General features: G+C 42.5%; 2 protein-coding genes across 2 annotated transcripts; one reads left to right on the forward strand and one right to left on the reverse strand.

Annotated features, from left to right (window-relative positions):
* The first annotated feature begins 613 nt into the window (after window positions 1-613).
* b3gat1b (beta-1,3-glucuronyltransferase 1 (glucuronosyltransferase P) b) lies at window positions 614-17,396 on the forward strand. Its single transcript, XM_083909835.1, has 7 exons — window positions 614-809; window positions 8,046-8,262; window positions 11,776-11,884; window positions 13,938-14,076; window positions 14,174-14,685; window positions 15,149-15,445; window positions 15,636-17,396. Exons 4-7 carry the CDS (start codon window positions 13,965-13,967, stop codon window positions 15,720-15,722), a joined length of 1,008 nt encoding a protein of 335 aa, XP_083765961.1. The 5' UTR covers window positions 614-809; window positions 8,046-8,262; window positions 11,776-11,884; window positions 13,938-13,964; the 3' UTR covers window positions 15,723-17,396.
* A 118-nt stretch (window positions 17,397-17,514) lies between these two features.
* Window positions 17,515-24,105, reverse strand: LOC310944139 (beta-galactosidase-1-like protein 2; the record flags this gene model as incomplete). The annotated part of the gene is made up of 19 exons (XM_083909834.1): window positions 17,515-18,125; window positions 18,234-18,350; window positions 18,420-18,531; window positions 18,622-18,709; window positions 18,813-18,891; window positions 19,005-19,076; window positions 20,464-20,610; window positions 20,691-20,800; window positions 20,878-20,958; window positions 21,128-21,265; window positions 21,471-21,555; window positions 21,663-21,727; window positions 21,797-21,878; window positions 21,960-22,052; window positions 22,138-22,246; window positions 22,875-22,970; window positions 23,390-23,458; window positions 23,543-23,728; window positions 24,011-24,105. 19 exons carry the CDS (start codon window positions 24,103-24,105, stop codon window positions 18,039-18,041), a joined length of 1,911 nt encoding a protein of 636 aa, XP_083765960.1. The 3' UTR covers window positions 17,515-18,038.
* Window positions 24,106-25,125: the final 1,020 nt, after the last annotated feature.

Genomic DNA, 25,125 nt, shown 5'->3' on the forward strand with positions numbered 1-25,125 from the left:
TTAGATTTATTACATAATGCACCTTTAATGTAATGTAAAACATGATGGGAAACAGTTGCTTGTGCTTGTTATTCTGCTATTATTTGACTGATCGTGCACAAACTGTGCTGCATGTGGCCTCTGAACTAAAAATGACTTTGACACCACTGCTCTACACACACTAAAATCTTTTTCCCTTCATCCTTTTGTAGCTTGCAGGCTGTCAGTCGCTCTCCAGTGTCAGTCACTGCCTGTTTCACAGAGGATGGGGGTTGAGACGATGTCGGTCCCATATAAACACACTCACAGTGTGTCTCGCTTCAAGCTCTTTCTGTATCCCCCCCTCTCCCTCTCCCTCTCTCTCTCTCACACACACACAAAAACACACTCCTGCTGGAATCAGACCATTAATAAGAAGGAATGATGGGAGGATTTGGTGCAAAACAAGACCACAACAAAAAAGTAGAATAAGATGGATGGAAAAGTGTGACAGTGAAAGGGAAAACAAGGGGAGGAGAGTAGAAAATAAGAGAGGCAGGGAGGCAGAGAGGGAGGGTTTAGTGCCAGTTAGGCTCTCTCCTCTCTCCTCCTGCATCTCATTCTGCGAGCGTTGGAGCACACAGTGTGAGCTCCAACATGTACGCCCGTATACGCTCCATTCATTCATGCAGGGACACAGGGGGCGATCATGTATGAATGGCAGCAGCAGCACAGACGAGGCGTTGACAGTGGCGAAAAGAGAGTGAAGACAGATTCTCAGCCTGTTCTCTGTGAGATGACTGTGGAGCTCGGAGGCAGAGGCACATCACACAGTCTGCAGCACAGTTAAGGTCTGGACCTCTTTTTTTTTTTTTTACTCTCAGCCTAATGACATATAAGGCATTTTGTTTGTGCTTTTGTTGTGTATTAAACCCCGCCGTGGACTAAACCACGAAATAGAGGAGTTTGTTCCAACCTTCTGGTGTCTTGTTGTGGTTCAACTATGGAGAACTTTGATGCTGATACAAGTGATTATTTACAGAAGGAGGAATCAGAGCCACCGCGACAGAAATGTTGAAGAACTATGTTTGTCTCTGACTCTTCCTTTGTTGTGTCACTGCATGAAATCTGCTCGGGGGAAACTGTAACCGCTCATCCATCGAGTTGAAAAGACTGACACGTGATAAGTGAAGCATTGAAATGTCACTGTCAGAGCTGAGTTTGCTGTGAGGTACAGCACCATGCCAAAGGATTTGGGGTTTTAACAATGCAGTAATGACCATACACTCTTAGGGTTCTTCTACAAGGGCTGAGGTTCTACCTGGAACCATTTGCTTCTGAAGAAATGGTTTTTCAAGGGTTCTTGGTAACACTAATGGTTCCAGTAAGAGCCATTTTGATCCAGGGAACCCTTTAAAACCCATTTCTTTATAGTTCACCCAGAGCCTCGGTCAGGACAAACGCTCAAACATCTCCAAGCTTCAAGCTCCAGAGGGGCACCAGACAAGGTTGTGTCCACTCTCCCCCTTCACTGTTTGCCATATTTATAGAACCGCTTGCAGCCGCTATTCGAGAAAATGGAATATATCAAACGGTATTCAAACAGAAAATCTGCACCACAAGATAAGCCTATATGCGGATGATGTATCACTCTTCATTCAAAACTCACAAAACACTATCTCTGGTACTATTTCACTCATCAATAAATGCTCAGCAGTCTCAGATTACTCAATTAATTGGACAAAATCAACTATGATACCAATCAACTCCGACTTCAAAACATCTATACCGACTCCCCTGAAATCAGGCATCATTAAATACCTGGGAATTAGTATATCCTCTAGGATCTCAGACCTGACTCAACTAAATTATACACCCCTACTTAAAACGATTGAAAATGATCTCCAACGATGGACCCCAAAAAGGGTTCTCCTATGAGGACAAGCCGAAAAACCTTATATGGTTCTACGTAGCACTTTTATTTCTAACAGTGTACAGAAACACTTTATTGGAACACATACAGAAAATATGGGAAATGTGTATACAGTGCAAAGTATTTAGCGTCATCTACGCTTACATTTGAACAATAGCACGGCTCTTTTAAACCTCGAGTCGAACAATTTCCAATGTCAGTGGTAAAAAACCGGTTCTGTTATTCCAAGTATCTGCTGTAAAAACCACTTTCACCCACATCATTCCAATCCAAATGCCAATGATCGCCGAGTTAAATACAAACAAACAAACAAACAAACAAAGCTGGTGGTGTCCTGAGACTTTATTAGCACGTTGCTGTCACTCTTGGCTCCGCATTACTGAGATCCAAGTCTATTAATTAGACTTTGGATGATGTTCGAGAGCTATGTCTGGCATGTTTTCCCACCCCCAACTGACACGAATGAAGATGCATGCAGGTCGTGAGAGAAAACACATCTCACTCTCCCCCTACTGCATTATTTGATTTAGATAGAAGAGAATTCCAGCGCCACGTCTGCTTGTCTAAGCATAAAAACAACAGCCCCACTAGAAGCAATAAACTAGAAATAAACAGGATTTAGTTTGAAGAACGCCTGTGCTCGTTCCCACATTATTGAAAAGAGCAACAAGCAGATAGACGGATATAACAATCACCCTGTGTTAGAAGAACTCATTAAGCCCATGGTTCTCAAACTGTGGTACGTGAACTTCGTCTGGTGGAACTTGGAAAAATGGAACAAATGAGGAAGATGATGAGAAAAAAAGCAAATTATCTTATTTTGGAAGAAATCTGAGTCCTGTGAAAAGTCCGTAGCTGAATTTACTGTGTTTTAAAGGTGCCATATGTAAGAATGTGGCCAAAATGGTTACTACATTCAAATTAAAAATACCAAGGTCTTTTTCGTTTCGTTTTCTGACGTAACTGGCAACCCGTGGTTGCTCGGCAGCTGAGACTCTACTGACTGTAACGATTGGTAGATGGCGGTAGGTGGCGCCACATGCCAAAACATGATTTCAAAACATAAACATGTTTTGCAGTCTGCAAAAAAACATTTTTAATGCAAATATTTTGTCTGTACTGTTGTTGTTGGTGAGTTCAGTTTGTTATATGAACATTATTCCTGAGTCTCTGTGACATATTAGGAGGATTTTATGGCCAGTTGCTATGATGACCTCAACCCCATCGAGCAACGTTTGGCCTCATAAATCAAGGCTATTCAATATAAGGCCCGGGGGCCAGAACCGGCCCTTCAAGCAATTTGGACCGGCCCCCGGCCCATTAACCCATAAATAATGAATGTATTATTAAAAAGCGAATAAAACCGTAGCTTCGCCTATTTCTGGCACTTTGCAACAATTTGCGTCCCTTTTTGGCAAATACTAGTACAGCTGTACTTGTACGCAGCCTATGTATGTACCAGAATATTTTGCACTACGTGACAACTGTAGCAATTGTACCTTGTGTCGCGTACTTATTATTGGTGCTGTTACATATATTTCTGCAAAAATAGCCTATTTTGGCCATTGCACCGTAATGTTGTTTATATTGTTATACCCGAATGTCGGTGGTACTGTAACTGTGACCTTTTTGCACAAAACTAGCAGCCATTAAGTGCTAAATAATTTATAACATTTTGCATCTATTTGTATTTGTTTACTGTACATGCAACACAAAAAAGTAGTACAGTGGTTGACAGACTTCCCAAAAGCTGGCCCTCCGGAAATTTTAGTTGAATAGCCCTGTCATAAATGTTCTACTGAATGTATGGACACAAATTACCAGAGAAACAATTTAAAATCTTGAAGGAAGTCTTCCAAGAAGTGTGGAAGCTGTTATAGCTGCAAAAGAGGGACCAACTCCATATTAAGGTACTCCTTGGTACTTCCTGTTGGTGTCATGGTCAGGGTTAGGGACAGAGTAGCACATTTAAAATGTATTCACCTTAATTTTACTGTTGGATCCATTAACGTAAAAAAAACACTGCATAAAGTTAAATTTGCAAGGTCTGAATATTTACTCCATTTAAACGCTCCTGATCTTTCACTTCTACCACAAGAACCCACAGAGTCACATTTCTCATTAAAATGTGTGAAAAGGAAGTGGAACAACAGACAGTGTGTAGTTTTCTTTCTTTCTTTCTTGGTGTAATACTAGATCATTGCCATCTTATCTTTGCAAATATTTAATGAAGCCTAAAAAAGAAGATAATTAACATATTGCTCACCAGTGCCACTTGTTGTAGAATAAAACCACGTTTGGAAAACTCATTAGACCACAAATCCTTCCCAATACTTTTATTTCTGCATCAGTACCCGTTTTTTTTTATTTGGAAAATGTCGCCGTTGGGTGACATCCCAGTGGGTTGACAGTTGCGTGGATCACTCCTATTTAATAATATTGCCACATTTCCTCCAACAGTTAAGGCGATAATCTCCTGCTGTGACTTAAAGGCAAAATGAGAAGCTGTAACTAACTTGCGCAGAATTGCTGTTTCTGGCTTTGATCGTGAGAAAAAATTGGATTAAACTAATTACATGCCCAGCAGAATATTACACTTGTCCCCAGCAGTTGTGTATGTACGATGATTTTTGACGGCCCCTAATTGTCATTTGCCTCTGGCGGCTGCTTTAGATTCTATCATAAGAATGCACCAGTTATACAACGGTTGTATAAGCATCTTAGCATAATTATTACTTAGATTATGGTCACATTTAGTGAATTGATTCAGCAGCGAGACATGAATTTTCATCTTGATTGCCTCGAAGGAAACAAGAACATAATTATTTACTCCATCAACAAATTCAGTATGCAAAACAGGAGGAGCTGGGTCAATATATTCTGCCAGTGCATGGAGTTAATTATATTAGAGCATGCCCAGAGCCAAAGCCAGGGTGCACCGGTTCACTGTTTCAGAGCAATTAGAAAAGTTTGACTTTTAATATATAAACGAATGTCTGTTACAGTCAATCCATTGCCGAAAAATGCAAACAACTCCAGCTTTGTTTTTCTGTATCCACCTTATTCCCATGGCCCATGATACCTTGCGTGAATAAGGGGCGCGGCTTCCAGCGCGTCCTTGAACCGACGTTTTCCATGGTAGCCGAACACCGATCACCCAGGAGCGACTGTGAAATTTAACACGTGGAGACATCGAATGTTACACCTCACAGAGGGATGAGGCGATCGTTTCACTGCCTTTTTCAACACGGCGTGAAAGTAACAGTAAAAGTGTCAAATCAACACCAATTCTGATTAGGACGAGGCGGATTTGTGTTAAATTTAGCTCAGGTGGTGTTAAGATAACACTAAGAGTTTGCATGAAGATAACATAAGAACAATGTGATGCAAAACTGTCTGTATTTAGCTATTTAGAGGTGGAAGAAAATGTTATTTAAAGGTGCCATATGTAAGAATATGGCCAAAAACGGTTATTGCATTCAAATTCAAAATACCAAGGTCTTTTAGGTTTCGTTTTCTGACCTAACTGGCAACCCGTGGTTGCTCGGCAGCTGAGACTCTACTGACTGCAATGATTGGTAGATGGCGGTAGGTGGCGCCACATGCCAAAACATGATTTCAAAACATAAACATGATTTGCGGTCTGCAAAAAATGTTTTTTTTAATGCAAATATTTTGTCTGTACTGTTGTTGTTGGTGAGTTCAGTTTGTTATATGAACATTATTCCTGAGTCTCTGTGACATATTAGGAGGATTTTATGGACAGTTGCTTTAGATTTATTACATAATGCACCTTTAAGGAACCGTTCTGGTATGGTACGTATGTTTTTGCGTTCCCATTTGGAAAACCGTTCTATTTTCATGTACCCTTCTTTTGGGGGTACCAGAGTAATAGCACGATACGGTACTGGTCGAGCTTGACCCAAGACAGTCAGCTGATTGGGCGACAGAAAAGCGGCACGACCTTTTCTTCAACGCCCGCAGTCTATTCTCGTACAAAGCTTGACGTCTTGTTGAGACAAACAGCAACAACAACAAAAAACGAGCTGCTGGATGTCCTCCTTTGTTGTATGTTGTGTCACATTCAACGTCGTCAAACGCTGAGAGCGCACTGGTACAGCATAAAGCTATGTATATCACGGACAAGGCCACAGCAGCCCACACTGCCACAAACTGGACAAGGGAGGACATTTGGGTTTGGGGAGAACGTCGGTTTCAGAGGCAGTTTTGAAACCATGCTACGTAGAAGAGGTGCTTTCCATGTTTTGTTTCCGAATGTGTTCGTCTTAAACACCCAAAAATGTAATGCTTCTTCTTGGTGGTGGTGGCGGCAAACATCATCTTCATTGCCTTATCTCAGCCAAAAGTACCACGGAACACGATATAACACCACGCTAATGTGTGGTTTGCAGAAACATACAATGGTACAACACATAATCCTTATGACTGTGTTATAAATCCAGACAGAGACAGAGCTGGAGCTGTGAAGCCACCAATTATCACCAGGACACATCACACTTGAAGCAGACGTTATGATCCACAGTGTTTTCATGGCAAAAATATTAATTGAATTTGACAATTTGCATTTTAATAGCACACCTACACATCTGTACGTGCCGCCTTTGAAATATCCCATTAATATATCTGTCTATCAAACTGTGAATGGCATTTTTTGTTCTGCTCGTACACATAAAGAGACGCGGGCAGAATATAGATGTGAGGCTGTGATTAAAGGCCGTGTGTGAAGCAAATACAGAGAGTCTCCATGTTAGAAAACTGTTTCTCTATGACTCAATAATGCACTGGAGCCATATTTAGCATATTATATACCAGTGGATATAAAAAGTCTACACACCCCTGTTCAAATTCCAGGTTTTTATGATGTAAAAAAATGACAGCAAGACAAATAATTTCACAATTTTTCCACCTTTAATGTGACCTATAAGCTGTACATTGCAATTGAAAGACAAACTGACACCTTCAAATGCGAAAAATATAAAATAAAAAACTTAAAATAGCCTGGTTGCATAAATATGCACACCCTTAAACTAATACTTTGTTGCAGCACCTTTGGCTTTTATTACAGCACTTAATCTTTTTGGGTAGGAGCCTATCAGCGTGGCACATCTTGATGTGGCAATATTTGCCCACTCTTCTTTGCAAAACCGCTCCAGATCTGACAGATTGCGAGGGCATCTCCTGTGCACAGCCCTCTTCAGATCAGCCCACAGATGTTCGATTGGATTCAGGTCTGGACTCTGGCTGGGCCATTACAAAGCCTTAATCTTATTCTGGTGAAGCCATTCTTTTGTTGATTTAGATGTGTGCTTTGGGTCAGTGTCGTGCTGAAAGATGAAGTTCCTCTTTCTCTCAATACTGTAAATAGCTGTGAGTGTGGGGCCCCTTTAGGGAGGTTTACTTCTGAGATGTCATCGCAAATCGCCCATTGTTGTTTAAGGGGGACGGGGATGCGGCTGGTCACTGCACATTGCAGGCTCCGAGTGTCCGGGGGCCCCCTATCGGCTCGGGGCCCCAAGCAGTTGCCTGCCTTGCCTGTTCACAAGCTGCGCCCCTGCACTTGCAGTATTTTATCATATGTTTTCCTCTAAATGGGAACACAATTTAAATGTTGTTGCAAACAGTGGAGTCACCCCCTGGTGGCTAACTGCTACTTCCATCCTTATTCGATTTTCAAACTCAAAGGCAAGTTCCATTTCTAAAGGCGTTTATGTTATTTACATTTCCTTTGTCAAAGGCATATTTTTACACTCTGTCTTTATTAGACTTCTCAAGTAAAGAGGTCCATTCAGAGTGCCCTCCTTTCATATGCCTGGCAGGAAATGACCGCAAAGTTCACAGAAGTGTCTCTACTATCCGACCATTGGACCATGTGACTTACTGTTTATGCCTCAGATAAACAACCCCCGCATGCTCAATGGGTCAAATCCCTTTTCATCCATAAGTAAGAATTCCATTTATGAGCCTGTGGCATTTTTTTTTTTTTGAATGTGATTTATTCTATTGTTCTGGGTTCTCTGGCCATGGCTGCCCCTCCGCCCGTCCCCAAGCCATCAGCTTTCACAAACCCAGCCTTTGTTTTTGCAATGAGAAGCAGCATTCTTCTGGAGGGATGACCTCCCTTGTCTCTAAACAGGGGCCGGCACCACGACTCTACCCAAGGATTGGAATGCAACCCGCCGGATGCTGTGAACAAATAGTTGTCACCTAAACTCCGCCGCTCAGCTGTGCACCAACCATGTCCTCCTCCGTCACCAGGACTCTTCATCACGGCTGACACATCAAGGCCTCTTTTTCATGATCAGCACAACAGGATTTCTCTCTGCAGGGAAAATGGAGCATCTTTTGTTTCCGTGAGTAACACTTGATTATTTTTGATGATTTTAATTAGTAACTATCATATTAACACTGCACTGTAATTGCTGTTATTGTCATTGCAATGTGAATTTCTTATCTAAAGTTGAATTACTTTTCCTTGGCCAAAACAAGAGCAATTTACGTTTTAGAAGCACTGAGAGGAAGAAATAAGGCCTCTACGAGTGAAATGAGGAGTTTGTTTCAGGCTCACCATGAGATGTCACTAGGCAACGTCTCCAGAGTGAAAGCCAAGGTTGGAGGATGACCACAAAGATAAAAATTGAGTCAGGTGTAAGCTACGTACAGTACCTCAGGGTCAGATCTCGCTCTGCACATTGTTCTCCGGGCCTGTTGCTCTTTAAATTGAGGATCTTTCATCAGCCTGCCCTCACTTTTATCTACTTTCATAGCCCCTAGCACCCCCCCCCGACATTTGACTGTCATTAACACGCCTTTGTTGCGTCTTGTCTGCAAAAACCAAAAGGAGGAGAGGACTGTCATTAGCACTAACAACATTAGTATAGATTTCCCACTGAGTCAGGATTTTAAAGACGTGTCTCGACATCAAGAGAGACCTATTTATAATTCTCCTTGTGAGCCTTTGTGTATTTTAAATAAGCAGTAAGAAGCTTTCAAATCTCTCAGTGATAAAGGCATGGCCCCCTTACATTCAAACCATTGTCAGATAGGTTGACACTATGCTGATTACGCCACATGACTCTTCCTGTCTTTCATTTGTGTGCCTGTGATGACGTGAATGAGATCGTGAATGATTAGAACAGCAGCTCCGTCTGGCACCCACAGTCTTTTACTTCTTCTTCCCCGTCTCCTTTTAGCGGATCACCTGCCTTCGTCTTGCCCTCTCCCTTGTCCTCGCTCACAACGTCTCTCTGCGTCTTCCTCTTTTCAACGCCCTTTGTCCAATATAATCACGTATCCCTCCTCTGCATGCGACAAAACCATCTCGACCTTACCTCGCTTGCCTGAAACATCTCAGCGTCTTCAGCTCTCGGTCTTGTCTTTAAGCCATGCGTCATAGCATCAGGTCTCACTACTGTTTTGTAGACCTTCCCTTTGACTGTTGCTGCTCTCCTTCTGTCACACATCACCCCTGACTCTCGCCAATCTACACCCACTCCACCCTGCTTGCACTCTCTTCTTCACCTCTCTTGTGCACTGTCCTGACATACATCTACAGTGCTATATCGCTGTTAAATTGTTGCACAGAATATAGTTCTACATGGATTCTTTCAATTTTGTAGGATGACGGGTTGATTTAACTGGCGAACTGTCCAGGATGTACCCTGTCGCATCAACTGAGATTGGCACAGCAACCCCCGCAGCCCTCATGTGGAGGATAAAGCGGTAGAAAATGGATGGATGGATGGTGTAGGAGCCAATGAGGGGTTTAGTATGGGGTTGGTTTGGGTGGTTGGTACAGGATTATTTGTTACATTGTGATTTGTAAACGGAATTAAGTGTACTTTGGCCACTAGAGATGGACAGGTTGATTTATACAGCAGTGTAGGAGCCAATGTGGGGTTTAGTTTGGGTTTAGTTTGGGGATCGTCGACAGGCTTGGATACATGTGAACAGGAATATAACTTGGATGTACGGCAAGTGGAAATAAATGTGCAAACCCTTCATATGACTTTCTCTTGCCTTTGTGATTGATGAATTAAAACAGTGCCTACGAGTCAAGCCCATTAGAACCTTACTATAGCTGGAGACTTTCAGTGGCTTTGGAATTAAGTGTACTTTGGCCACTACAGAGAGACCAATTTAACAATTGGTTAAAACTAAGTCACACTGATCATCATCTGTTGACACATCTGTATTCTTTTCTCTTCCACTTTGTGCTCTTGCTTGTTTGTAGTCATAACACTGAAAATTATGATGCAACACGTTGAGTGGGTGGAAGCAGAGCCATGGCTTTCTTCAACACCATGTGCACGGATAATTAGCTTGTCTCCCCCGATGCCGTGCTACTCAAACGTGACCCTATTAAACCCCATCACGATGCGTTAATTATCGAGCACAACTTTTGATCTCGGACTGGGCCTAATCTTTTTTTTTTTTTTTAATCAAGGATTAATTATGACTAAAGACCAGTGATTAAGTATTAGAGTAAAATGTGGGGACTTAGCTGTGACTGATCCTAAATTAATGATGAACAATACAGAGGTTAATGCGAACGGCCCAAGATCTCACAAGTTCATCTCTTCCGGTGAACAGTTCCTAGATTATCTGGCACTGTCTCTTAGTGAGGAGGGTTGGGGTTTTGTGGACTTGCTTGCAAGAGTGGACTTGAGCTCCAGCAAATATTTATGTCACTTTGGGCCATTACTTCTTGGCTGGAGATGAATGTTTGGTTGGCAGCATTACAGGTGGCATTTAGGTGGCAAAGAGGAAATACTTTTTCCCTACCAAGAATTGGGCCGGTGTCAGAGGTTGAGGTTCCCCCAATTTCCCAGAATCCCCTCCACCATGCATCGCTTTAAACTGCGATGTGATGCCCTTTTCTGCATCCCTTTGAGGGTCTTCCAAAGCTCTCTGAGACCTTGAAAGTGCGCACATTATCTGAAGAGACAACTTTACAGAGGTCTCGTCTACACTCTTAGAAGTAAAAGTGCTAAGTAGAACCATATAAGGTTCTTCTGCTTGTCCTCATAGGAGAACCCTTTTTGCCTCCAGGTAGAAACTTTTTGTAAAGGTTCCACCTGGAATCCTTTTTCGAGGGTTCCACCAAGAACCCTTTTAAAACCCTTTATTCAGGAAAGGGGTTTTAAATGGTTCTCTGGATCAAAATGGTTCTTACTGGAACCATTAGTGTTACCAAGAACCCTTGAAAAACCCTTTCTGCGGGAAAGGGTTTTTCAGAAGCAAATGGTTCCAGGTAGAACCTCAGCCCTTGTAGAAGGACCCTTTTAGAACCCTTATTTCGCAGAGTGTAGATCTAAATCTCTTCAATGCGAGATTTTTTTCCTTTTAGACGAGTCTGGACAAATAAAGGGACGAATAAAGGACTTCTTATCTGTCTCAACAGCAGAAAAAGGCTTCTACGTCCAAAATTGGTTGTTTCCACTGTGCAATGATGCTTTAACACACAGAAGTTTTTCCTCTTCTTTGCATTAACCAGGAACTTTAAAACTGCTGTCCTTTAGTTCAAAGTGTGGTTAAATTCACTGATGCAATGTGCAATGTTTACTCTCTTGGATCTCTGACAGTAAATGTAGAAAAACGTTTCCAGTATCCCACAACACATAATCCAATCAGGAGCCAGAACTGCACAGTGAATAAATGCTAGAGTGAGTAAATCCTGCACACTGTTTCTTCCTCAATGAATGTAAAACACATTCACACTCAGCATCACCCCAAATAACCTCACTACATTACTACATATGTTCATGACCAGACAGATCACGCGATTAGAAATTAGAATATTCTTTACATCTCTGTGCCATCACCCCAAGACTAATGGAAACTCATCACATGTTTTCTCTCTGCAGAGATAATTGACTGTGGACTGAACCCACTGATGCAGTTTCTTCTTCTCCTGGTGTCTTTGTACCAAGAATCTGATCCTGGAATGACATGTTTGCTTTGGTATAAACTTAGGTAAGGAGTATTGTGTTTACATTCTGTTTTTAAACACAATCGGCACAATCCTGAGACCCTTTTTTCTGTCTGATGTGGATTAAACTGGTACATTAATATCACATTAAATACATACTGTATGTGTATGGTCTTTAACACCTGAACTGTTAATAACCACTGGGCCATAAACCAGCAATTTCAAAAGCTACTGCCCAAACAAATATTCTGCTCCTATAAAAGAAGAAATATGTATGCAGCAAGAATGTATTGGTGGAAGTAATGCATGTGAATTCCGCAGCATTACGAGGTGTATAAAGGTCTGTTTCTCTGCTACTGACCACAAAGGTCACATGGACTGTGTTGCAGGCTGTTTCAACTCCTTCAACAAAGGAGTGAATGTATGGAGCTTGTGTTTTTGTCAGCTGCTTCCAGGCAGAAAAGGGGGCTCGCTCAAATGTTATGTCGTACATTAGTTTGCTTTCAAAGGAGACAAAAGGAAAGCTGGAAGCAGCTTCTGACCTATTTTGTGTTGACGGAGCTCCAGCAGACTCTGCATCTTAACAAAATGCCTCGTTCCTTATAGTGCGTGCGCCTTGAGACCACGGCATACTGCTGCTCAATAGATGGCCACTGTGTACGGATGTAAAAATGCACGGCTGAAAAAATAGTGACTACCTCATTTACAGGCTTTAAGAGGAATTGCTATAAAAGCATCCAATATTCCCTTTAGAAATGAGAGTGAATGGAGTCTGGAGAAAGACACTCAGAAAATCATCACTCTCTAATCTCAATTTCTGAAAGGGGAAAAAAAATCTATGAGTCTATGAGTCACACATTTTAAATCAGTCGCCTTAAGTTATAGATGATGCCTTGAAATGTTCTTCAAACACTTGATCACCACTCGTCTTTGCAGTGGAGCATGCGTGTCAGACCAAAATCTTGACGGCTAATGGCAGAAAACTATCATGCCTATTTTTGGCGGTCATGTAACATTATGAATCAAGTTACTCAAGAGTCTGGGGAAATCATATTTGGAATCCTTTCTCATCTCATAGAGATCTTCTGGTCTGAATGCTCTTCTTGTCTTTTAGCCAAATAACGAACATCTTTTTGCCTGGTGTTGAGCTTAAGCTAAACCTGGAATCATAACACATATAAGTGTTAAAATGTATGAACTGTAACCTAAACCGAAACCGTGATGTCTCTCTCTTCCTGATATGATGGGAAGCTAAATATTTTACTTGAAGCTGTAGTTGGCAGGATTGAGTTTGGTCCACTCGTGTTTAAAGCTCACATAGAGTGGTCCTGTTGCACATATATGTTACTTATGGAGGTCTACTTACATACATTAAATTGTTTTTATGGTCAAAAACCTCCTAGTTGCTGTAAATGAGCCGATAGATATCTCTCTTTACTGACGCTGTCCTCAGCCGCGGTGTTTCAGACTGAAATCTCACCCCCAGAAGATAGAGTGTGTTGTGATTGGCCAGCCAGCGTAGAGCCTTCCCAACTGTCTTGTGATTGGCCAATACCCGGAAGTGACATAATTAGCACACCAGCCCTCACAAGCGCAGCGCCCCCCTCTGGAACGGTGGATGCACTGCTACTCATTATCAAAACATTGTTTTAACAGTGTTTAAAAATAGCTTCTTCACGACTCCCCGCTGCAGTCCCTTTTATGACTTTGAACCGGAGTCAGACCCAGAGTCAGAAGACACTGTCGCTCGTGAAACACCTCCACAACGGACGTTATTCTTCTTCTGTGGTTCAATGTACGCAATCGGATGTGCCCGGACGAGTGCCCAGAAGTCTCCTGTCATGGGTCAGGGCTTAGAAGTTGTAGGAGCCAATGTGGGGTTTAGTTTGGGTTTAGTTTGGGTTTAGTTTGGGTGGTTGGTACAGGATTACTTGTTACATTGTGATTTATAAATAGTTATGTCAGCCCATTAGAACCTTACTATAGCTGGAGACTTTCAGTGGCTTTGGAATTAAGTGTACTTTGGCCACTACAGAAGTACTCATGCTTTTGTTGGCTTTGAACTGTGCATCACATGACATGTTTAACTCTTAACAGTGACGTGACTCAGGCCTGACCCTGGAGATGCCGAAAAGACGAGACATTGTCGCCTTTGTGTTGATCGTGTTGCCTTGGACTCTGCTGATTACCGTTTGGCACCAGAGCGCCATCACTCCTCTGCTTTCTACTCGAAAGGGTGAGGGTTAAAAAAAAACCGTTTGTTTCCCACCAATATCCATCATAGCAGAATGTTCTTTCACACGCCCAATGTAACCACTTTCCTTCTTGTTTAGATGACAGACACGGTGGACGCTCCAACTCGAGGAACACTTTTGCTCTGAAGCAGCCCTGCTCGCTGCAGAAGCAGGACATCATGGAGATGATTCGCACTGAGCACATCTACAGTCGCCCTCCTCCCTGGTCTGACTCTTTGCCCACCATCCACGTCATCACTCCCACCTACAGCCGGCCAGTACAGAAGGCAGAGCTGACACGCCTGGCCAACACTTTGCTCCACGTTCCGAACCTGCACTGGATCTTGGTGGAGGACTCTCACAGGAGAACCCCTCTGGTTAGCAGTCTCCTCCAGGAGACGAGGCTGAACTACACACACCTCAACGTGGAGACGCCCAGAAACTACAAGGTACGCGGGGACACAAAGTTCCCCAAAATCCCACGCGGTACCATCCAGAGGAACCTGGCACTGAGGTGGCTCCGGGAGACGCTCAGCATAAATAACAGCCTCCCTGGGATTGTCTACTTTGCAGATGACGACAACACGTACAGTTTGGAGCTGTTTGAGGAGGTAGGGAGCAAATCACAGTGCAAAAATCCAACATAATCTCAAGCTGAATTGTGCTTTTTAAGGGTGCAGAATATTTGTCTTGAGCTAAATATACACTACCGTTCAAAAGTTTGGGGTCAAATCGACAATTTTTTGGTGTTTTCCATTAAAACTCACACTCAAACGGTCAGCTCGTCATCAAGTTCTGCAGAATCCTGATAACGACCCATTTATTTGAGTCAGGTGTGTTGGAGCGAGAGACTTTATTTTCTTCAAACTGATCCACTTGCAGACAAAATGATCAGCTGCAAATCAGACAAATGACCCAATATTGGCCTGAAATCAAAGCAAGCCGAACACATCATAGGAGGCTTTATTATCAGAAATGAAATATACTACCCACAAATACTGTACATTTTGGGATATATGGAGAAAGGTTGAGATGACTGACTTTTATCTTGGTTTGTGCTTTTCTCAATGCCAGATGCGCGACACCCAAAAGGTGTCTGTGTGGCCCGTGGCTTTTGTCGGAGGCCTCCGGTACGAGTCGCCGAAAGTCAACGCTTTGGGCAAGGTTTACGGCTGGAAGACCGTGTTCGACCCCCATCGGCCGTTTGCCATCGACATGGCTGGGTTCGCGGTGAACCTGCACCTCATTCTGTCCAAACCTCAAGCTTATTTCAAGTTGCGTGGAGTGAAGGGAGGATACCAGGAGAGCAGTCTGTTGAAGGACCTAGTGACTCTTGGAGACTTGGAGCCTAAAGCTGCTAACTGTACTAAAGTGAGTCTCTCTGCACGGAACACTGGTGATTTATTAAAACAAGCTGTATCTATGTATGTCTTAAGATACCGGGCTGTCTTGAAATATGCTGCATTTCAGTCGAGCCTTTGTTTTGACTCTGTCCCACATTACCTGAATTCACCTTATCTCGTCACATTGACTGCCAACATCCCTGTCTTCTTATCCACAGGTATTAGTATGGCACACACGGACTGAGAAGCCTATGCTGGTAAATGAGGGCAAGAAAGGATTTACAGACTCTAACGTGGAGATATGACATCCTTCATCTCACGCTGGGTAATGACAGAGATTTAGAAAATGTGTAAATTGTAGCCTTATGGCACATTTAAAAGCCTCCTGCAGTGTCAGTGGATATGTTTGCTATTAGGTATGTTGACATATTGGGCATATGTGGGTGTATGTTTCTATCTGTTGGATCACTTAGCCTGAGGCCTTTAGTGGATTGATTGCCATGAAAATCTTAGGGTTAGGGTTAGATTTACAGACATTCAAGGTGACATACAGAGGTTAACTGGACACTGTAAACTGACTATCGGTGTGAGTGTGAGTGTGAGCGTGGATGGTTGTCTGTCTCTGTGTTTTCTCTGTGATGGACTGGCAACCTGTCCAAGGCGTTTCCCGCCATTTTGCCCTATATCAGCTGGGAGTGGCACAAGTGGCCCTGCAACCCAATGAAACCAATGGAAACCAATGGAAATAGAACTTGATTTACAGTTGGAAAACTTCCAATTACGATAAGTCTAATATGACACGAAAGCATCATGTAGCCTTGTTCTTTGGTCCTTGTCCTAATTGTAAACCTCTCGTTTCAGAGGAGGCTTCTCCCAACGGGATTCCACTTGGATTAAACCAACCTCAGAAGCTCCTACAAGTCAAAGACATTATAACAGCACAGTAACTGCATCACAGGCCTGAAATGGAGTCTGTCCACCGCAGGAGGTGACACAAAAGCCATGTGCGTGTACCATCCAGACCATGAAAGCACAAATATCACAAAAGCAAGCCTGTCTGTTCTGTTCTGTTCTGGAGCACTGGCCGATGTGACACAGTCGTGGATCTTGCCAGAAGGAGGCTATTGCGAGGTCTCCCTAAGACAGATGTTACGTAACGTAAACGACAGGAAGTGATGGCACAGCGAGCAATAAAGAGCCATCTCAGCACAGACGACACCAGCAAATCTGCATTAAATAGGGCCCTCTTTTTTTTTTTGCTCCAAGGCACGCTGGCTGTCGGAGCACAGGACTGCACAAAGGAATAAAAAGGGTTTCTTGTCATGAGAGAGTCGGCAGTGACTAACAGACCCTCCCAACTTGAACTGTACAACACTGGGCTCTTTAGATAGCACTGTTAAAGCCAGAACTAATTAGGACTCCTGTTACTCCCCAGCACACATGAATACACACTTGTACACTGCACATTATGAGCACACAGAGCAGTGATTTACGACAGTGTTTTGTACTATTGTACAAAAGTTCCATCCGCATCAGTCACTTACTCCTCACTATTGTGTTTTTTGTTATTTTTTCAATAATATGCTGTGCCACTACTGAGCTCATGAGAGAAGATTCAGTGTTCGTATCAGGTTTACAGCCTTTATTAAGCTTGTGAATGAACTGAACGTTTCTCAGCAGAATTATTTATTGTTTCAGCAGGGTAAGTCGTGAGCTATGTTTGGAAGAGTCAATGGGATATGAAGCCATTACCATAAAAAAAAAAAAAAAAAAAAATGGATGTGCATGCCTTCACATAACTGTATTACAAAGTCTAATTGCTCCCACCGAGGATGGCTGGCTTGCAATAGATGATTTCATACCCCACTGACTTGCAGTGACACTGCTCACAAATGTTCATTGTGCTCTCAGACTCTTGAACTGTCACTGTATGGTGACGGTGTTGCTGCTTGTGTTTCATTTAAAGGGCATTCACACCATTTCTGTCTCCACAAACACCTTTTTTTGTTGTGTTGTTTTACAGGCTGCTACACAATATTCACACAAGCAATACAAATCTAACACTATGGCACATAACTACCATCCCTTAACAAACAAACAGTATTACTCCTAGGGGAGGGTCCACCACCTAGCTTGGGGGGGTCTGCTAAAATAAATAGCAATAAATTATAATAATTACACCTTATTGGGAAATAAATGGCCTCCAGCCTCCAGCAGTAAGCCTCAGGCACAACCACCATCAAAATAACAACATCATATACATATATATATATGTATACCCTACAAAGTTTGAGAACCACTGCACTACAACATAACAATATGTAAAGAGTCACTGAGCGGAAGGTACTGTACATACATGGCTAGAAATTGCTCCCATAAAAACATGTCTCGCTCTGTGTTTGCTGTGTGTGTGTATATAGATGTTAAGGTGTTAAATTATTGAAGAAGAAAAAAATATATTCACACATAATTCGATGCATTTGCATTGGAACGTAGAAACTCCAGAAACAAAATATTCTGCACTGCGCTTGCTCAGCATCACAGTTTTATTACTTCAAAAACGGTCAAAAGGCAATAAATTAGAAATACAAAATCAGGCGTTTAAATTGGACAAACTTCAGTCACTGGATGTCTGCAGCCATGCCAAGATCAGGTGTATCCTCAAAGTGGACCTTGTAGTCTCCCTCTTGCTCCTCAAACAAAATGACCTAATTTGTTTTAACAGACAAAAGTGAGTGTACTTTAGTGTTTTTTGCACATTTTTCCCTATTAAAACGCATTGAAAACTTATTCTAAAACACGCATTTTCAGTGTACCTGGTTAATTCCACTGTTAAGGAACGGACCAGGGAGGTACAACGCCTGCTGTGGACCAATGGACCAGTATCGTCCCAGATTCAGCCCGTTGATGAACACAACACCTTTCTCCCAGCCCTGTGGACAAAATGTGTTTTAATCAAACATGTACAGATGTAAAAAAAAAAAATGTTTTCTTTCACTTACTGGCAGCTTCACAAAAGTGTCACTTGGATACCCATATGCAAACATCCTTCCCATGAGAAATCCGGGGAAGCTGGGATTTTCAGGAAGAGTTTTCCACGGTGCCTGGTAAAGACTGAAATAAGGCGTTTCCAATTAGACAAACGGCATTCTGTCGAAGTCTACGAAGTGAAAGCGACGTGCAGTGTGATAGGGTTCGACAAACCTATCAATGAAGCTGGGTTTCATATCCAAACTGTATATTGTAAAATCCCGCAAAGGAACTTTGTTTAATAAAATGTCTCCCACGAGTCCTGAAAGAGCAGAAATCAAAAGTGACTTGTGTACGATCCACCGAGTGCTCGAGTGCTTTAATAGAATGTAATAACAATGAACCACTCATTGTGAGTCAATCACCTTTATGTTGTTTGTCAAGGTCTCTTCCCTGGTGAACTCGCCCACAGTTTTCCACCAGTAAACTCAAGGTCCGTCGACCCTGCAGGGATTGTTTCGCTTTTATGTTTTTGACAGGTTTTAACATTCCGTCACATTTGATAAAGCACTCTTCATAACATTTATTGGCAGCCATCGTCCAACTTGATGCCATACCTTACCATCAGGAACCGCCAGCTCCACATTCTGGCGCTTGAAAAGTCCGATGTAGCTTCTGTCTACAAACACCTGCAGGAGGAAGTATTTCACAGAGTAACACGTAGTTTCAAACCAGTTCTACACTTAACTACAGAAGATGATCATGACCGGGATAAATGAGAACCTTCACAGACATTGTTTCATAAGCAGTTTTGCTAGAATGGAATAGCCCAGTGGCACTCAAAGCACTATTCAAACGGGATTAGTTTTACATGGCTAGATGGAGTAATGCAATTTTACCAGGGGACTTTTGGATAAGAAATATCACATATCAAAAGCACGGACAAAAAAACCAAAAAAAAAAACCAGGGAGGAAACGCTTCAGTTTGAGGAGACTGGCGGTTTCAGAGGCAGTTTGAGACCATGGTGCTGAGGTATTCACTAATGCAATCAGAAGTCCTTTGTGCTTTTGACCTTTCGGTTCGGAATGGTGTTTGTCGTATGCTGAAAAACACCCATGGTTTGCCACAGACTTGTCAAACTGCCGAGCGCGAAACTAAATGCTTCTTCAAGCACCTCCATGTTTGAAAATCCACAAAAAACAACTGCCATAATCTTTCCTGACATCATCCGGTAATGATTACTGACATGGCACTGACATTGAGAAGCTCTCGTAATAATTACTTTTCCCCACCCCTCCAAGTAAAATCCTGTCAGAATAGGCGTAATACAGCATAAAATGTTTTTTGACTTTAAAGTTGCAATGTTTGTTGGTACAAATTGAATATGTCAGCATCAGCCTCTTCTATGTACTTGAGACATTTCTGCCAGTTCTACGGCAGCTCGCACGGACAAACCAGCCGGAGCCCAATTCTTTGCTACTATTATTGTGCATCTTAATATTTCAATGGGGCCCTGAAGCCACATAACACTATGTTATATGATATATCTTAATAGGTTCCATCAATCATATACCATGGTTTATGCTATTCACCCCTTATATCTGAAAGCAGCCCCTCAGCCAAATAACACTGGTTATTATGTGATGTCTCTATTGGGGGCCCTTAGGCTATGTAATCCACTCTTGGTGTATTTATTTATATATATAAATATATTTTTGTAAATATAATTCAATATAATATAATTGAAGTGTAGCTAGTGTGTTGGCTGAAGGTACAGTGGAAGATAGATTTGTCAATGGAGGCCACTAAAGGGACACTATAAGATCTGTTTGACTCCCTGCAGATGGTTTAAGGCTAAAGCAGGTCAGTACATTATGTATTTCAAAATTATAAACTGCTATGTTATCATTTATCCTTTATTAGAGGAGTTGGTCCTCATCCTCTGTGTTCGCCTTGTGGTTACCATATAAAGTAAACTCAACAAATCAAACACTAGAATGGGCCACTATAGTTTCTCATACTCACTTGTGAGCCACTTTATCCATCATCACCATCCACGTACAGTAAGGACTCACCAGTGCTCTGTCTCTGACGTTGTCTCCAGAGCTCAGTAAACCTCCACTGGTGATGGTCGTCTCATACAGCATGTATCCGTAAGACTGGCCATTCCCATTGTTCACAGGCAGACTCTCCATATTCACTGGCCTGTGTGACTTAAATGGCTGTGGGAAAGATTTGAAATAGTTGTACTTTTTGACTGAGAAGCACTTCTACTTTACTGATAATTTTACGTAAAACATACTCCCTCTGTGAAGCTCAGAGCGTCCCATAAGGACAGGTGGTGGTACATGATTGCTGGTTCGTAAGCCTCCCTGTAATGCAGTGCTGGCATATCAGGGAGATCCACACCTCCTGAAAAAGGTCAAATATTCTAAGATTCATGACAGCATCACCACTATCTCAGCAATGTAAACTGTTGTAGAACGCACTGTTGTGGCGAGAGAAAAGATCTCTAAGGAGATGATACTTTGGAGTGTACTCCCCAGCTTCAGTCAAGGGAGCATCAAAATCTGGAAAACAGAGCGACACACTAGTCATCCATTGCCCCCTGCTGGGTATTAAGAGCAGTGCTGTTCTGTATGCCACAGCAGTGCTTCATCATTGTTTTTTTAAACATTTACATGTCTGGCGGCGCAACTGGTGTGTTTGCAGTAGACCACACGACGCAGAGGAACCCACCGTAGCTGGGGACCAGAGCTTTGTAGGACGGGTCGCCGAGCGCTCCGCTCATGAAGCCAAACGTGGAGCCTCCGTGGAACATGTAGAGGTTGACGGACATGCCTCGTCTCAGGATCTCCCTCGTGGTGGACACCATGTCTGTCAAGTAGATCCACATGGTCACATGTAAAAACACAGAGGTTCCTGCAGCAGGACAATGCCGATCATGCCACCTGACATTTGATAAGAGGTGTGGGATCAACCAACTACTACAAACTAGGTTATTCTGGTGATTTGAGTGTGAATTAAACAGAGATTCATCGACAGGTTCATTGATTTAAAAAAAAAAAGAAAACTCCACTACCCTCTGGAGGGAGAACGTGGTGAAGGTCACCCCACATGTCATACCAGCCAGTCCAGAAGTCCATCACCATGGTGGGGCCGTTTGGCTGAAGAACAGGAAACAACAGTGAGTGAGTGCAGAGATCAGTGTTTGATGGATTGAGATCCACAGTGACAGCGATTGAATCCGTGTGGAAATGGGAAGTATGCACACCTGGATAGAGTTCAGATCCTGGATGTCTCTCTGATTGAGCTTCTGCAGCTTCAACGATCTGATGGCTACAAGATCACAAGATGAGCAAGGTATGTTATTGTGATCATGTGTGTAAATTGTAATGTACACCATACCTCCATCTACACCCCCTGACTTCAATGTGTTGTGGTTGTCTGATGTGAGCAAGAGCTCGCTGATCCCTCTGGACTGTAAAGCCTTTCAAAATAAAAGGGTTTCACGTCTTAGGATATGAACATTTATATGTGCCGTCTGTGTGCTAAAGGTGAATCATTTTACCTCTTTGATAAAAAACATGTAACCGTCATCCTTTGCAAAGGATCCATACCCGTTTTCGACCTGCACAGCGATAATGGGACCTCCTTTCTTGAACTAAAAAAAGACAGGAAAACATTTCATTTCAAGAATGACACGTTTGTTTCCAGCACAACTGAGTTAATAAATAAAAAACATTGACCTGCAGCTGAACCAGTTTTGGTATAAGTTTGTCAAAAAAGGTGTTGACAGCCTGAGTGAAGCCTGGGTGAGTCGTCCTCAGTCTCATGCTGCTGTCGCGGAGCAGCCAGCTGCAAAGAGACAGACAACAGCATGCTGAGGTATGACGCACTCCACAGAGCTGCAGGACAAACAGAGGTACAGTCAACATATACTTTGCATACTGGACATGTCTTCCCTTTCAGTACAGGTGTGACTATTTCATAGACAAATTATGCTTTATTTGGAGTTTAAACGTTGCTGTAGCACCATTGGAAACTTAAAATAGATTGTGCATCTATCTGTCAGTGTTTGTCTGGTGGGAGGAGGTCAGAACAGAGAGCCACAATCCGAAAACCTTTTAATAACAAGGCTCAGCAGCTGACAATTTGCCTACTGCAGCTTTATCAGCAGTAACACAAGGTATAATAACAAACATTCAACGGCCCGGAACAGAAACGACGAGGCAACAGGGAATAGAGGAGGTTATGATAATGGAAAGAAAAAGAATAAAACTGGAGTGATTAATTAGAGTTCACAATTAGGCCAAGACACCCACAGGGATTGGTTTGTTTTGTGTCAAGACGGACGGAGACAACAGCAACACTGAGCTGTTAAAGGGAGATTGTGAAGAACCTTTTTTTAAAACTGGACAGAGACAGAATGATAACATAAAGAAAAAAGGGAAGGGGCACTAATCTGCTCATTTACTTGCCCTACCTGGGCAGTCCTCCGAGGTCCAGCTCAGAGGAAATGTAGGGTCCTGGACGTAAAATCACCCACAATCCCAATTCAGCAGCAAGACCGATGTAGGCTCTGCAATAAAGTCAGAAGGCAGAAGCTCGTTTTTTATCATTGTGTTACATTGTGAGTCTGTCTCGCATTAAAAATGTTCTGGGAGCGACAACAGCAACAGGCTCCTCATGTACCTCTTCACTTCTCGGTGTGTGGTTAATTGCTTGATACTTTGCTGTTGCCATGGAGACAATGCTGTTTTCAAGTGGTCCTCTGACTCTAGCTACTCCCTCGAGCGTGTGGGCAGATAACGGGGAGAAAAACCAGAGTATTCCCAACACACCTTATTGCAGGTAACGCTGTTAGTAAGTACAGAAAGAGGTGGGGTGTTTTCCCTCCAATCGTCTTTTAACGGAACATTTGGGCATCATTAGGAAAGCCCCAGAGCGGCACACGGTGCGGTGATTAGTCACCATCAACAAGTTCAAATGACTCCTTACTGCAAATCCAGCTGTGTGTGAAAGTTGAAAACCCCTCTCTCTGGCTGGTGCAGACTCCAGGGCACGTGCCTGCAAAGATATTCTCATGTTAATGGTCAAAAGAGGTGACCAGGACGTGTGACGCAAAAACACACGAGAGGCTGTTTCCCCTACGTAGTGAGTGTGTTGATGCCACAGGCCTTCATTTTGATCAGCCGGTCTCTCCAGTAGGCCCTAGGCACACGGAAATAGTGGATGGATCCGCCGATGATTTGAAATGGCTCTCCCTCCAGGGTGAACTGGGAGACATTGGCTCTCAGGCCCACTTTCCTGCTTATCCCCCGTCCCTGTGCGGGGACTCTGGAACAAGAGGGTTGTTTCATTGAAGCACAGAGGCTATTGTATCATAACTGACCACATGACATTGTTGGTGCAGGAATTTGAAGATGTCGCATGTTGGCAGCAGGAACCTATCCAGACTTCATGTTTTACTTTTTATATTATAACGTTGTTCAATCATTATTTATTGAGCTGCTGTTTACTGTAGTTCTATCACATTTACATCACATTTTACAGCCAGAGACAGTTCTACATCAACAAATCACTGATCACAAACTGTCTTAAAGTAGAGGAAGAACTCACCTGAGATAGCTGTAGTACATGATGAAGCCAATAATGAGCAGACAGATAAGGGCATATTTCCGTTTGTGAACATTTCTGATCCTCAGGACAACCATCGATGGCGGTGTGTGTCATACAGGCAGCAGTCTGAGCTCAGATGAATGCGTGAAGTGGGCATGAATATTGCACCGCCTCGTGGGAGTGCCTTTGCACAGCCACAGAAATCTGATCCAGCTCATTAACACGGTGTGCCTGTGTCACTCTCTTTAGGTTTCCTGATATAGTAAAGGTGATGGAGTAATGATCTACACAAACAAACAATGATTATCCTGATTTTAGGTGTTTGTTTATTAAAACATAATTAACTCTGCTGCAAGTAAAGATGGTGTTCTCAATGAATTCATTAATTGCTTTTAATATAAAAATGAATATCAGGGTTGCCCAAATGTCCTCAAATGTTTTGTATTGTTCACAAAGTAAAGACATTATGTTTATTTTTGTGGAGGAAAGAAATAATGCACATTAAATAAACAGAACTAAGTACAATTATGTATTATGAACCTATGTGAAAAAACAAAGCAGCATTTTAACACATATTAAACAGTTTGGGAAAATCAAAACAATACACTTTTTTTTTAAGATTGCACCCTATAGGCTGTGATAAATGTTGCACACTCTTTCTTTTCTTTTATTAACAAAGAATATAAGAATATAAAGCAACTATTTGAAGATAAAATAATATTTGATGGCACAATAATAGACACACACACAGTCTGGACGAAAACATTATAGCTGCTTTACAAAAGGCTCAACCAATAAAATCTTAACCTGTGTAAGTCCATGATAACTTTAGAAGAGGGGTTCTCAAAGTGCGGCCTGCGGGTCAATGGCGGTCCGCAGAAACATTTCTGGCGGCCCGCAATGAATTGCAGTTGATAGTTTTAATCCAGGAGCTACTAAGCTTGTTAAATGTTTATTGGACATTACTGGATACAGACCAATAAGTGTAAACGGTAGAACTGCAATCTGGTCATTAAAATGATTACAAATGGGATTTCTTTTTTTCATTTGGTGGCCCTCAGTCCAACGTTGGGTTCCTAAATTGGCCCTCAGGTATCAAAACTTTGAGAACCCCT

This window comes from Microchirus variegatus (genome assembly GCF_963457635.1).
Source record: "Microchirus variegatus genome assembly, chromosome: 2".
In the NCBI taxonomy this organism is placed as follows: domain Eukaryota; kingdom Metazoa; phylum Chordata; class Actinopteri; order Pleuronectiformes; family Soleidae; genus Microchirus; species Microchirus variegatus.

What these genes read in the sequence shown, in the direction of transcription:
- b3gat1b (XM_083909835.1), top strand. Translation starts at nt 13,965, where the DNA reads ATGCCGAAAAGACGAGACATTGTCGCCTTTGTGTTGATCGTGTTGCCT. An exon ending in TCTGCTTTCTACTCGAAAGG is followed by an intron (nt 14,077 to 14,173) that starts GTGAGGGTTAAA and finishes CTTCTTGTTTAG; the next exon opens with ATGACAGACACGGTGGACGC. An exon ending in AAGCTGCTAACTGTACTAAA is followed by an intron (nt 15,446 to 15,635) that starts GTGAGTCTCTCT and finishes TCTTATCCACAG; the next exon opens with GTATTAGTATGGCACACACG.